Below are 13401 nucleotides of genomic sequence, written 5' to 3'. Positions count from 1 at the left end.
AAAAAAAATTACATGCTGTGAGAGGTGAGAATTCCTTTCACAGAATTTTGGTTGTAATATACAAGTTGTCATAAATCCAAATATAGAGTTTATATAAAAAATACTATGAAAAGAAAAGATGATATTTTAATAATGTACGCAGCATAAATCTTAGAAATTGACTAAGCAATATATAAATAATATTATGATAAAATGCGCAGTATATGTCTTGAAGAAAAACTTGGCAAAGTAGAAGCATGACATGGAGCAGTACTCTATCTATTTATAATTTATTTTTCACTATATAAAGACTATGATTAAAGAGTCTTAAAAACATATCTTTTTATTAATTTATACCATCACCATGTCTAATAATAAAACAAGAAACAATTATATTATCTGCACGTGCACTTGGTGCACAGTGTCTAATCCATCTGTAAAGCATCAAAGAAAGCAAAATGCAAAATGAAATTACAAACAATATAGTGCACCAGTTTTGGCAGCCAGTGCAATGAGTAAATAATATAATGAAAAAATGTTATCTTTGTAAATTTAATATAAATTATTCAATTAAATAGATATGTGAAATGAAAATGTTGATCGTATGGAAGTAGACTATAATTATGATGTTGATGTTGATTTCAATGTCCATAAAGAAGGTAAGAGAAAAAAAAACAAAGCAGAAAAAAAGTTGATGTCTAATAGTTTTCTATTATTATAGATTATGCTATTACCCTCAATCCATTAATTGATTATGAATATACTCAGTCAATTCACATACCTTTACTCTAAGAGGATGCGATTTTTTTCAGAAGATGCAGGCCCGTAATCATTTGTTATTGATAGCAATTATATTGAGGAGGGTAGAACAAGCTTTGGTTTTTAGAAAGACGAGACCTTTGAGGATCCTGCATTGAGCATGGTGAGAATGCAAGGTATGAATTTTTATAAACCTTAAAACTCTTGCATTATAACACTTGATTTTATATCTAACCAAAATGTTTGTATTTGTAGTTTATCTGAATCCTTTGAACAATATGCCTGTCTTTATCCATTATATGGCTATCTTCATTGTTATCTTTTATTTGGTGTTTCTGGTGAATAATAGCAGATCGATCCTCATAAAATTTTGCAATATTCTTCTCTTTCTTTTTGATCTTACTGCTGTTCTTCCCTTGACAATTGACAGCTTGAAACACATCACAGGTTTCAACACAGCAACAGACTGAATTACGGTGTATATTACATGCTCAAAATGTCATACAATTTATTCTCCAAACACAAGCACAAAAAATTGCACATTTAAATTATTCACTTATTCAAATGTCTGCAACATCGCCCTCTTTAAATCTATAAGTAGCAATCGTTCTTCTCCAGTGATAGTGTATCTGTACAGTTCTCTCAAACACGCTTTACAATAAAATTTTCTAACATCAAATTTTAAATACCAAATCAATCTTTGGAGAAATCGTCAGGCACTTGCAGAAACAAAAATAGACATATATGTCAGCGCAATGTGGGACGACATCAAAGACAATAATAGCAAACGATTTGTTGATGACACTCAATCTCTAATGTTAACTCTAAACATCAATTCGTTCCAATCTTTTAATGGACGAACTCATTCCACTGGTGTCATTTATCCATTAATTAACAACCTCTTTTGAAGTGAACGTCTAAAGTTAGAAAACACTATTCTTGTTGATACAATGCCAAGACCAAAAGAAGCAAGCACTAACAGTATGAATAATTACTTGAAGCTACTTCTTGATGAATTGCTCAAACTATACAATGGTGTGAAATTGTCTGATAATAGCAATGAAAATATAACTATCTGTGCTGTATTAATGTGTGTTGCATATGATATTTCTGCTGCAAGAAAGACATATGGATTTACTGAACATGCAAGCATATGTGCATGCCACAAGTGCCACTGTTAGATTACTATGATACCCAAGACCACCCAGGTAGACTTCTCTGGATTTGAATATTCCACACGGACCAAACGTACAAAGGCCGGAAATCTGGATTATGCCAATAAGTGGAAGGAAGCCAAAAATGCAGCTGAGCGTACCCGACTTGAAAGAAGCAATGGCACTTGATTGTCTCAACTTCATTTGCTCACGTACTTTTATTCTATATGGTGTATAATCATTGACCATATGCACAATATCTTTCTTAGAATGACCAAGCGCATGGTGCAGATTTAAAAAGAGCTAGAGTACTTTGACAACCAGTCTCTGTTGGCCATACAAGATCTGGTAAATGGTGTTGTTGTTCTACCTGACTACAGTGAAAGGAAAAAAGTGTTTCAATGTTTTTCAATTTCCGCATCTCTACAGAAATATATATACTTTTCATATGCAAAAAAATGCATTTAAAACGCCCTTTAACATTTTTAAACTACTAAACCATAAAGATAAAAGTCATTTGTTTTATAACATATGAAAAAAAAATATTTTTAGTATTTTGTGCAGTGGCTCTTGGCATTGATCACAGCCTGGCATCTTGTGGGCATGCTGGAAACTAATTGCTGTAAATATTTTTTTGGGATTGTGCGCCATTCTCTTTCTACATCATGACGCAAATAATGAACATTATATAGTTTATATCTGTTCGTTCTAATTCTATACTTCAGATAAGCCCAGATATGCTTAATAGGGTTGAGGTCTGGACTTTGTGGTGGCCAGCTACCCAAAAGGTGAAGACGATTCTTCTTTTTCCAAGCCTTGCTCATTGCACTTGTATGGCAGCTGGCATTGTCCTCTTGTAGTTTAAATCTCCTCCAGATGTTTTTTTCTTTAAAAGTCTTCAAAGAAGGAAGATATGACTTTTCCAAGATATTAATATACTTCTTGGAATCAATATTCCCCTTTACAACATTTAAATCTCCGACGCTCTTGCAAAAGAAGCACCCCCAGACCATAATGAAGCCACCTTCAAACTTCACTGTTGGTGAGACAAAGTCAGGCTGCAGACCCATCTTGTTATGCCTGAGAACTCTCCGGCGTTTATCACTACTATGGAGTCGGAATTTCAACTCATCAGACCAGATAATAACATTCCAATCTGTCAATTTCCAATGCAAATGTTCTTTTGCCCATTGCAATCGCTTTTTCTGATTGATTTCAGAAATCTTTGACTTTGAGATCATTTTACAAGAGTGTATTCCAACACCATGCAAAAAGATGCGCAGAGTTTTTACTGACCCAGGTGTACTTAATCTTTTGCAAATGGTGGTCATTGGAGTTGTTACGTCATGATTAATCTCATGGAGGATCTCTCTCTTGTCTCTCTCATTCAGCTTTTTTAGTCTACCAGATCATACACCAGCTTTGTACGAGTTGCTTTCTTTGTAGGCTTTGAGAACGCAATGAACTTCGTATTTGCTTACACTAACTTTTCTGGCAATGTTAGCTTGACTAGTGCCATTCTTAATGCTCTCATACACAATTATTGCACGAGTTGTATCATCGGTTTGTTTGTGTCCTTTAGTTCAAAGTTTTTTGGACTTTTCTACGCATTTAAGTTGTTGCATTTTTATTTAGAATTGTAATGTAAAAGTGAAAGAAAGAACCTGTTACTCAAAGAATGTAATCAGGTTTTAAAAAGCGTTGCAATACTTTCCCCCCCTCACTGTATGTGCATATCAACAAAAAGATAGTCAAAGGCTTTTTTTTTCTAGAGGGCTGACAGGTTGAAATCGTGATGTTTTATTTACTCTTCTTTTGTCCTGAAGCGCATCCTTCCAGTGAAGCATCTTTTTGACTGAATGTTTTTTGTGAATGCTTGCAATTTCCTCACAAAACCATCTGTTACTGCTGATGGCATATATAGTGCCCACGCCCATCTTTAATCGTTCTGTAAAGGGTTTGAAAAGCTGTATAAATAATTCTCTATCACTCCAAACATGCATTTACATCTTTATCTGGGTGAGTGTATTAACAATTTCGGCCCAATTTATGCTTTTGGGTTGTTCAGCTTTGAAATATATAATACATTGTTTAAGAATCTTGACATAAATCAAAAGCGTGGATTCGAAATAACTATGATGAAACGATTCTTGAAAAAGATATACGCTGGCAACTACATTCAATCTTTTGAAGAGAAATTTTCTGCAAGCACAGTTAATTTTCTATATAGTATCACTCGCAGTCAAGTTATTTTAGAGCAACCTTCTTCAATGAGCAGTTCGTTTATATTGTTCACATTTATCAAATACTCTATGAATTCTTAAAAATCAGTTATGGGATGTAAACCTTTGCCATCAGATATGCTGTCATTCAAGGTTAAGCTGCAAATTGTCATCTGCAAATAGCATTACAAGTGTTTATATCAATATTGTAAGGACATGTACAACAGTCACAATATTTTTTGTCATTACACAGATTGCTGTGCTGGTCAGATTTTTGTTTATAATTATATTATAAAAGTCAAGCAGATATCCCTTGTTAATCAACAGTATTTTTCTGGTTCTCACTTTCAAGTCCTTTTTGATGAAAAGAAAAGTAAAGACATTTCTACATTTTTTGGCCATATTTTATATCTCTTTCAATATAGATTAAACATTGGTAACAATAATGTTATTTGTAGTTTTGTCTATGTTGAATTATATTAGACTTATCAGAAAACATTCAATCACTGAAAAATGAAAAATTAAATTGTGACAAGAACCTTCTGGTTTGCTAACTTATGAGAACATCATTTTTGTTCATCAATTGTACTCACCAGTTGCTGTAGCAAAATATAGGTCTACAATAACAAGTGATTTAAAATGACTAGTAATATCTCTACCTAAAAAAATAAATATTAACATATAAAAATAAAGATTACTTTAAATTCTGTACTTTATTTTTTCAAAGAATTTTTTTATTGCAAAAGGGCTTTTTTATTAGTCTTAATTCTTTGCCCAAGAAGACAATTTTTTTATCTTTGCATTGGTAAGCTTATTTTCCCTTTTTCTTAAGATCTTTCTGTCAAAAGAGCGTGTATGGCTACCTTTTGGAATATTCTAATAATTAGTATCAAATTCTTCTATGAAATTGTCACCCTATGTATTCACATAAGTAACATGTATTATAACTAAAAAAATTGTATCATTTCACTTCTCCAACTTGAACAAAATTGCCCAAAGACTCGATTAGTAGAAGATGAGTTGTCTGCAACTTCGCAATCAGTCTCCAGGTCAGACATGTAGTCAGCATGAAGAAAGTCAGCAAGACCCTCCCCATATATTTTGACAAAGTATTCCCAATTTGTTTCTAAGGCTAAAGCTCTTTTGCTTCGTGTCTGTATAGTTTTATCTTTTATTATTATTAGCTATGTGATAAGGAATATGCACTTATTACCTGAACACAACTTTGGGAAAAACACTCAACTTGGTTTGCTTCTGCAGTTTGATCTTCAGTCTTCTTTCCTTTCAACTTTTGGCTTGAAATATAATGCAAAACCTTTCTTCTGATATTGCCTGGCGTAATGAGTTTGCTCTCAGCCTGATTACAAAGGTAATCTACAACAGACTTGATAATACGCCTGTTTGTCTCAAAATATGCACTTTGCATTTTATCATATTTCTCATACAACTGTTCTTTTCGTATGTTCAATTACAATATTTGCTAAAAGAATTTAATAATGAGTAATTTATTTGACTATAAGACTAACTTGACTACTTACATCTAAGACTGGATAGCGTTGAGGTGAGAGAGCTTGTTCAACAGCCTTGCTTGCTTCTGCTTCTATATCTTCAGAAGTAATAGTTTTTTTGCTACGATGCAAAAATGTATTGACTTCTGAGATTTTTTTTGTAAACCTCATCAATTGTATAGCCATCACCCAATGAAGCCTGAACTGTGTTCAAGCAACATCTTTTTGACGATCAATCTGCATCAGAATTATCAATCCTCTGGTATCTTTTTCATATCAAAGCAAAGATCTTGCCATCATTTCTTGATGAGTGATCATAATGGTTATGATAAAAAAAATATGTTATTGTAGAAAAAGAAACATCATATTATTATATTTTCACAGCAGAATCAATGTTGCTGCCATTATCATTATCAGTAGTAGTGATTGTAGTTGTGGTAGCTCTGGCAGCCTTGTTAGATTTTTTAGAAATGGATTTTTTTGGCATGATAAACAATAAAGTGTAGTAGCTTTTAAACCATATTTTTTATTTATACCAAGTTTGATTTGAGTTTGATGTTTGACTTTTCTTTTTTTGGAGAACACAAGAAGAGCTTTATGTTTTTATTTAACTGAATAAAAATAAATATGTTTTATATCATAATAGTAATATATTTATGCTTTGATATAGAGTAGTTATTGATTTTAATATTCTTATATGTCTGCTAATACTACTGATACTTTTAATATGCTTGTTGTATCCCGCATAATTGTAGATTTAAATTAAAAGTACAGATACTCAATATATACGTGCATTGAGTTACCAACAACTAGTAACAATACTAAAAGATATACCTTCCCTTATACAAGGAAATTCTGTAAAGACCATACTAAGACAAATACTAAGACTTTAGTTGATAACACTAAAAACATAACAACTAAATCATAGAAGATAATGGTAGAGAAACAGACATTACATGATATCATCATATCATCACCGAGCTAAATATAATATCTATATAAACGCACAATACTAATAGCAATAGAACAGCATCTTCTTTCTGATCCTTTCACTTCTTCTAATAAAACAAAGTCTTACCATAATCTCGTCTGCACTTGTTTTATTTTATATCTTATTTTTACCTCATATATAACAATGCTAATCTTTGTTAAATAGATTGAACACAATAAGCTGTTATTTGTTACTATAAAAGCCAAAGCTTATTTTTACTCTATTTTAGTAAATATATACATATAAAAAAATTAATTTTTTTTAAAATTTATATTTAATGGAATAACTGCACCCATTATTTTCTTTTAGTTTACTTTCTTCTTTTTGGCATTCTATATGAAGTTTATGGAGTTAGAAAGCCTAAGAAAAAGAGGGAAATCCGTAACAATGTAAACAATGATTTTGTAACAATTTTGTATGCGGAGTTTGTTACAATTTTAAGCAATGAAAGTTTGTAAGAATTTTACTAGTAAAAATGTAAACAATTTAACCACGTGACGCTTTTGATTCTTCTTTATAGCTTACTAAGCATATTATACTTTCTTCTTACTCTTACTTTTACTCTTATATTATATTATTATAAAGTACAAAATGTCTAGACACACTGTTACCCCTGAAGAAAGGGCTGAAAGAAGACAAAGATGCATGAGAGAATACTAGTGTAATCGTCAGCAATTATTGCAAGTGGAAACATCAGAAACAGAAACACAACAATGGGATTCAATGTCTCAAGCAGAGTATATACGAGAGTATTAGCGGAATCGCCTGCAAACTGCAGAAATGGAAGTGATAGCAACAGTAGAAGCAGAGAATATTAATACTTCTTGTGCAGAATATATGCAAGAATATCAACGCAGGCGCCAACAAATAACTGAAATAGAAGTAGTTGAGCCAGTAGAAGCAGAGAATATTAGTAATTCTCATGCAGAGTATATGCAGGAGTATCGACACAGATGCCAACTTACAGCTGAAATAGAAGTAGTTCAGGCAGAAGTAGTGAGAGCACAAGTAATTCAAGCAGAAGTAGTGGAAACAGAAGTAGTGGAGACAGAAGCAGCAGAGACAGAAGAGGAGAACCATAATTCTTGAGCAGAATATACACCCGGCTTAGGTTGAAATTGACTTACTGTTATAAATGAGTATTGACTACTGCTGTAATTGAGAATAAGTCTGAAAGAAATAATATAAGGCCTCAGCTATTTCAGTCAAAGGTGTCTACCGATTACTTTATTATTTAACACACAGGTTTAGCATGCATGATAGTGATTATATTTCATATGATAATATTACCATAATATGGGATACATCAGTAGATTATTATAAGCATAATTATAACTCATAAATACATTTACTTTCGATGTTAATACTTCATTGGGACTACACACATTTATATAATTAATTATACATTAATTATCCCAAGATCACGTTGCTCTGATTAAGGCTCAGATAGGATCGATTACCTGACCCCAGTCATATAATTTTCCCAATCCAAAACAATATAAATAGCAGTAGTAGTTCAGTGTAGGAACCTGACCAAACTTTGATACCAAATCTTTCTCAATAAACAAAGCCTACACAAGTTCTCACGAATCTTCGTTCCTAATCTCAAATCTTCAATTCTTCCTCTTAAAAACTTCTTCAACTTCAACCACCACAACACTTACTTCCAACTCCGCCATGACTTCTTTCTATGCAAGAAGACCATCCTCTATTTTCTTTTTATTTTAATTCTGTAATCTCTCTAATAAAACAAATCACAATGCCAAAGAACAATAAAGCTAAAACTATCAGCTCATATTATAAGACAACAGATTTCGAAAAAGGAATGATTATTGGAAGATATAAAGAAGGACGTAGCTCCTATGAGATTTTAGATGCAGAAGACATACCTCAATCAACTGTTTATTATATAATTAAAAAATATGAGACAAAGAAGACATGCGCTGAGAAGGAGCATCCTGGGGCCTCTAAGAAGCTATCATCATGAACAATTTGTTATTTGAAGTTTATCACAAAAAAAAATAGATGCGACACATTAGCTACCATCACGCGCAGTGTTAAAGAGATGCATGACATCTCAATCAGTCAAGCAACAGTACGCAAATATCTGCACGATATGGACCTTCGCTCTTGTTTTGCTGTAGCCAAGCCTTACCTAGATGAAGCACATAAGAAGGCACGCTTGCAGTGGGTTAGAGAGCAAAAAAATTGGAATGATGAATGGACATCAGTAATCTGGAGTGATGAGTCCAGATTCACCCTTTTTCAGAAAGGTGGACAGCAATATGTTTGGCGCCAACTGCATGAGAAGTATGACGATGACTGTCTGGTACCAGCAGTGCAAGGGTTGGGTGGTTCAGTATTAGTTTGGGGATGTATTTGGGCAGGAGGTGTTGGCCCACTAGTTATATTAGATGACTACATGACAAAAGAAATGTATGTCCAGACACTGAGGGACAACTATCTCCCATTTCTTGCTGCCCTTCCTGACAAGGACACCACCACCTACCTTTTCCAAGAAGACAATGCCAAGCCACATAAGAGCAAGTTGGCGGAACAGTGGAAAAAAAAATGATGTGGCTATCTTATTATGGCCTGCAAAAAGTCCAGATCTCAATCCAATTGAGAATATGTGGAGCTACCTTGATAACAAGGTTAGAGATAGAAGACCCCAGCCTACCACGCTAAAAGAACTGGACGTTGCTTTGTTGGAGGAGTGGGCAGAAATCACAGCAAGTACTTGTGTGAAGTTTTGCCTGAGCATTAAAGATCGTATGATATTAGTTAGGAAGAAGCATGGAGGAGCTATTAACTATTAAACCTCCATCAATTTTTAATATAAATAAGCAACACATATTACAAAATCTTCCATTCATTTTTTGTCTTTAAGGATCATGTCTTTGAGAACTTATTTAACCTTGAAAAACAGAGGTGTACTTCTTTGATTTTAGCGGAGTTGGAAGTAAGTCAATTTCACCCTAAGCCAGGTGTATGTGCAAGTATATGCGGGAGTATCGATGCAGACACAGACTTACAGCTGAAATAGAAGCAGTTCAGGCAGAAGTAGTGAGAGCACAAGTAATTCAAGCAGAAGTAGTGGGAACAGAAGTAGTGAAGACAGAAGTGGCAGAGACAGAAGAGGAGAACTATAATTCTCAAGCAGAATATATGCACGAGTATAGGCATAGTAGACAAAGTAGAGCTGTTGAAGAGAATAAACGAGTAGTAAGGCGTAGACTGAATGACGTTGGCACAAATAATTGGAGTAGTATACAAAGAAAGTATGAATCAACAATCAGAGAGGGTCCTACATGTGTATGCGGATGTTGTGGAGGCCTTTTCTTTCAAAAAGATATATCTTAAGTAAAAAAGAACCACTCTTACAGGCAATTGGGGTTGTTCAGAAGATATTGTTGAGAAAAGCTTTTGGGCAATTGACAATCATAAGATACCAAGCACTTTCGTTGGTGAAGATATTATAGACAATATTCCACTATGTCCTACCTGTAAAACATAACTAAAAAAAAAACTTCCAACTCTTGCTCTCTCTAATGGTCTCCAATTTCCTGATCATGTCGTTTGTCTAGACGACCTGACAAGATTAGAAGAAAGACTTGTCGCATCTCGACACGTTTTCCAGTCTATATGGACACACAAAGGACTAACTGAGCAGTATAGAAGTAAAGGCGGTATTATCAACGTACCTGTTAATGTTCATACAACGGTTTCATTACTTCCTCGTAATCTTGACGACTCAAATACAATTTACTTGAGTTTAGCTCGTAGGATGTGTTATATCAAAAACTATATCAGAGGCAATACAAGTCCTGCTAAAGCTTGGAGAGCAGCACTATTTCTACAGTCAACAACACTCTATCAATAGTATAATATCTTCTTGAGTGATAATTGGGTACAAGAGGCTGTCAATAATGGTACTGAAAACGTAGAAGAGGTTGATAGTGTTGAAGACTTTGAAGGAAATGAAAAAGTAGTACCAAACACGAATCAATAAACTCTAGTGAGCAGGAAACAGCTATAGTTTCAGATCACGAAGCTCTCAGACTTTTGCCTGGAGATGGAGGAATCGCTTTGTCTATTTTGACTGATAAAAACACCAACTTTTTGGCTTTTCCTCAAATCTTCTGTGGCCAGCAATTATCTACTGATACTCTGACTTACTCTTTCCTGACAAAGTCTATTGCAAGGAGATTCGATTGTAGAGCAGCACAAAGAGTAGAGTATATACTGTATATGGACAGAAAAAATCAAATAATCAGAATGTACAATAACCTAAATACAGTTCTCCGGAAGAAAACAAAACTCTTCAACAATGTACCATATGTTGCATCCTACTTCTTAAATAATGACAGTATTGGTGGATTACTCAGTAAAGTCCAGGCTTATAAGACATTTAGTGGTATCCGTTCTACTGCAGAATATTGGAAAAATGAGAAGAAAAATCTTTTGGCAATGATTAGACAATTTGGTATCCCAACCATTTTTGTAACTCTATCTGCAGCAGATGCAAGTTGGCCTGGGCTATTATGCATTTTAAAACTTGTAACTGATGGAGTTACTATTACAGAAGAACAGGCAGAGCAAATGACATATGATGAAAAAGCCAAACTGATTCAGCAAGACCCAATAACATGTGCACAATACTTTGACTATTGATTTAGAAAGCTGAAGAAAACATGGAAAGCACCATATAGGCCTTTTGGAAATCATTCCATTAATGAATATTACCTCCGAATAGAATTCCAGCATAGAGGCTCGCCTCATGTTCATATGCTTGTATGGCTTAAGGGTGCTCCCAAGTACGAACCTGACCAACGAACAGAGGAATATGTTCATGAGAATATGAAAAGAAAAATCTGTGAATTTGTGGATAGTATGATTACTTGTAAGAGATAATAGGGTGAAATATCGCATCATCAACAGGAATATTGCTGTAACGAGGACACCTGGAAAGAATTGTTGAAAAGGCAATATAATATGCACACATCTACTTGCCAAAGAAAAAGAAACAATATTACAATTTGCAGATTTAATATTCCATTTTATCCTATGGACAGAACTTGGATATTATGCCCAATAACTGAAAACGAAGATCTATCAGAAACTACAATTACCAAATTAAAGCAAAATATGACTCGCATCAAAGAATATCTCCAAGAACATTATGAAGCTCTTCAAACGTCAGCCATGAGTTTTGATGATTTCTTAATAGCTGTTGATATTACATCTATTGATGAATACATACTGTCTATTTGCAATACTCTTAAAATAAACAAAATCATGATAAAATGACAACCGAACGAAGTCATGATAAATAATTATAACAAAAAATTTTTCAGTATGTTCAGATCAAATATGGATATTCAATTCATTCTCGATCCATATGCTTGCTGCGCATATGTAGTTGACTATATAAACAAGGCTGATAGAGGCTTAAGTAAGATGCTTGAAGAAATTTACAATAAGCACAAAGATGACAGTAGCTCAACACCTTTTAATATGATGAGGTCACTTGCTGTGACCTATTACAATGCTAGTGAGATATCTGCTCAAGAACAGCATACAACTTACTACGAATTCGAATGTCAGAAGCGAGCAGAGCTACAGTATTTATACCAACAAGCAGACCAGAAAACCAACTTCACATATTAAAGAAGCAATCCAAACTTGTAGCAATGAATTCCAATTCTACCAGCTGCTTTGAACCAGGATTAATTAAGCATTACATTTGTAGGCCCAAAGATTTGGAAAATTTGACCTTGGCACAGTTTGCTGCTTATTTTGAGTTTTTAAAAAAGCAACCATAAAGAAATATTGCAACTAAATTATATCGATCACAATGACATAAATGATGATACTTATTATGAGTCCATAGAATACTAAGAAGACCATATTCAACAGAATAATAACAAAAATATGCTTTATGGAGAGCCAGACCAAGTTTATTGTCTTTTGGAAAACCAAGGCTACATTAGAAAAAGAACTAAGCCATGTGTCCTACGTTACTACAAGTTTAATATTAATCAAGATGCTGACAAGTACTTTTGTTGCTTATTGATGCTTTTCAAAAGTTAGAGAAATGAAGAAGAAGACCTTTTAAGTATCAACTGCGAGGAAGTTTTTCTAGAGAATTCTGAGACTATTCTGCTAGCAAAAAAAAGAATTTTGTCAGGTTGATGATGATGTATTAGAAGGTTATTTTGAAATGGCTTCACTTGAACGTAGTAACATGGATACAGAAAGAGAAGATGAACCCATTGGAAACACAGATACCCTGGCCCCACCTATTGCTGAAAACGATTTCAGACGTTACACGCTAGATATTGATGACAATGAAGAAGGAGAGTATCACAGAACAACAGATTTAACAATCGAATTAAATCCAAATAGAGCAACACAGAACAATCGATTAACCTACCTTGAAAAAATCAATATTCCAAAGTGGTTAAATAATACTGAATATCAAGAGCTTTTATTAATGCTGAACTTGCAGCAGAGACAATACTTGTACCATGTTACTGATCATATTTGTAACAGCAACAGCTCTATATCTGATCAACAACATATACTGTTTTATCATTTTGTAATGGGAGGAGCCGGAACTGGAAAAAGTCTATTGATAAAAGTACTTTATAAAAGTCTTGTCCATAAGTTTGACAAAACAAGAGAAAGAGATATGAGCACACCATCTGTACTTCTTTGTGCTCCAACGGGAAAGGCTGCTTTCAACATATCTGCTCAAACTTTGCACAATGCCTTCCAGCTTCCTG

At 33.8% G+C, this 13401-nt stretch overlaps 6 protein-coding genes across 6 annotated transcripts; 4 read left to right on the top strand and 2 right to left on the bottom strand.

Annotated features, from left to right (window-relative positions):
- Window positions 1-623: 623 nt before the first annotated feature.
- On the top strand, window positions 624-2081 carry PHYBLDRAFT_141115 (hypothetical protein; the record flags this gene model as incomplete). The annotated part of the gene is made up of 6 exons (XM_018430530.1): window positions 624-638; window positions 866-914; window positions 994-1076; window positions 1455-1555; window positions 1649-1820; window positions 1920-2081. 6 exons carry the CDS (start codon window positions 624-626, stop codon window positions 2079-2081), a joined length of 582 nt encoding a protein of 193 aa, XP_018297101.1.
- A 76-nt stretch (window positions 2082-2157) lies between these two features.
- PHYBLDRAFT_164142 (hypothetical protein) lies at window positions 2158-2962 on the bottom strand (the record flags this gene model as incomplete). Its single annotated transcript, XM_018434951.1, has 2 exons — window positions 2158-2382; window positions 2858-2962. 2 exons carry the CDS (start codon window positions 2960-2962, stop codon window positions 2158-2160), a joined length of 330 nt encoding a protein of 109 aa, XP_018297100.1.
- Window positions 2963-3889: 927 nt separating this feature from the next.
- On the top strand, window positions 3890-4624 carry PHYBLDRAFT_164141 (hypothetical protein; the record flags this gene model as incomplete). The annotated part of the gene is made up of 4 exons (XM_018434950.1): window positions 3890-4138; window positions 4224-4379; window positions 4413-4487; window positions 4598-4624. The coding sequence occupies 4 exons, from the start codon at window positions 3890-3892 to the stop codon at window positions 4622-4624; spliced, it is 507 nt and encodes a 168-aa protein (XP_018297099.1).
- A 437-nt stretch (window positions 4625-5061) lies between these two features.
- On the bottom strand, window positions 5062-6109 carry PHYBLDRAFT_141113 (hypothetical protein; the record flags this gene model as incomplete). Its single annotated transcript, XM_018430529.1, has 4 exons — window positions 5062-5202; window positions 5328-5561; window positions 5653-5826; window positions 6005-6109. 4 exons carry the CDS (start codon window positions 6107-6109, stop codon window positions 5062-5064), a joined length of 654 nt encoding a protein of 217 aa, XP_018297098.1.
- A 1217-nt stretch (window positions 6110-7326) lies between these two features.
- On the top strand, window positions 7327-7702 carry PHYBLDRAFT_62179 (hypothetical protein; the record flags this gene model as incomplete). Its single annotated transcript, XM_018440919.1, has 2 exons — window positions 7327-7411; window positions 7446-7702. The coding sequence occupies 2 exons, from the start codon at window positions 7327-7329 to the stop codon at window positions 7700-7702; spliced, it is 342 nt and encodes a 113-aa protein (XP_018297097.1).
- A 1436-nt stretch (window positions 7703-9138) lies between these two features.
- On the top strand, window positions 9139-9432 carry PHYBLDRAFT_18419 (hypothetical protein; the record flags this gene model as incomplete). The annotated part of the gene is made up of 1 exon (XM_018438900.1): window positions 9139-9432. One exon carries the CDS (start codon window positions 9139-9141, stop codon window positions 9430-9432), a length of 294 nt encoding a protein of 97 aa, XP_018297096.1.
- Between the last annotated feature and the right edge of the window lie 3969 nt (window positions 9433-13401).

This window comes from Phycomyces blakesleeanus, assembly GCF_001638985.1.
Source record: "Phycomyces blakesleeanus NRRL 1555(-) unplaced genomic scaffold PHYBLscaffold_3, whole genome shotgun sequence".
Classification (NCBI taxonomy): Eukaryota; Fungi; Mucoromycota; class Mucoromycetes; order Mucorales; family Phycomycetaceae; genus Phycomyces; species Phycomyces blakesleeanus.
This window is presented reverse-complemented; position numbering and strand designations above follow the sequence as displayed.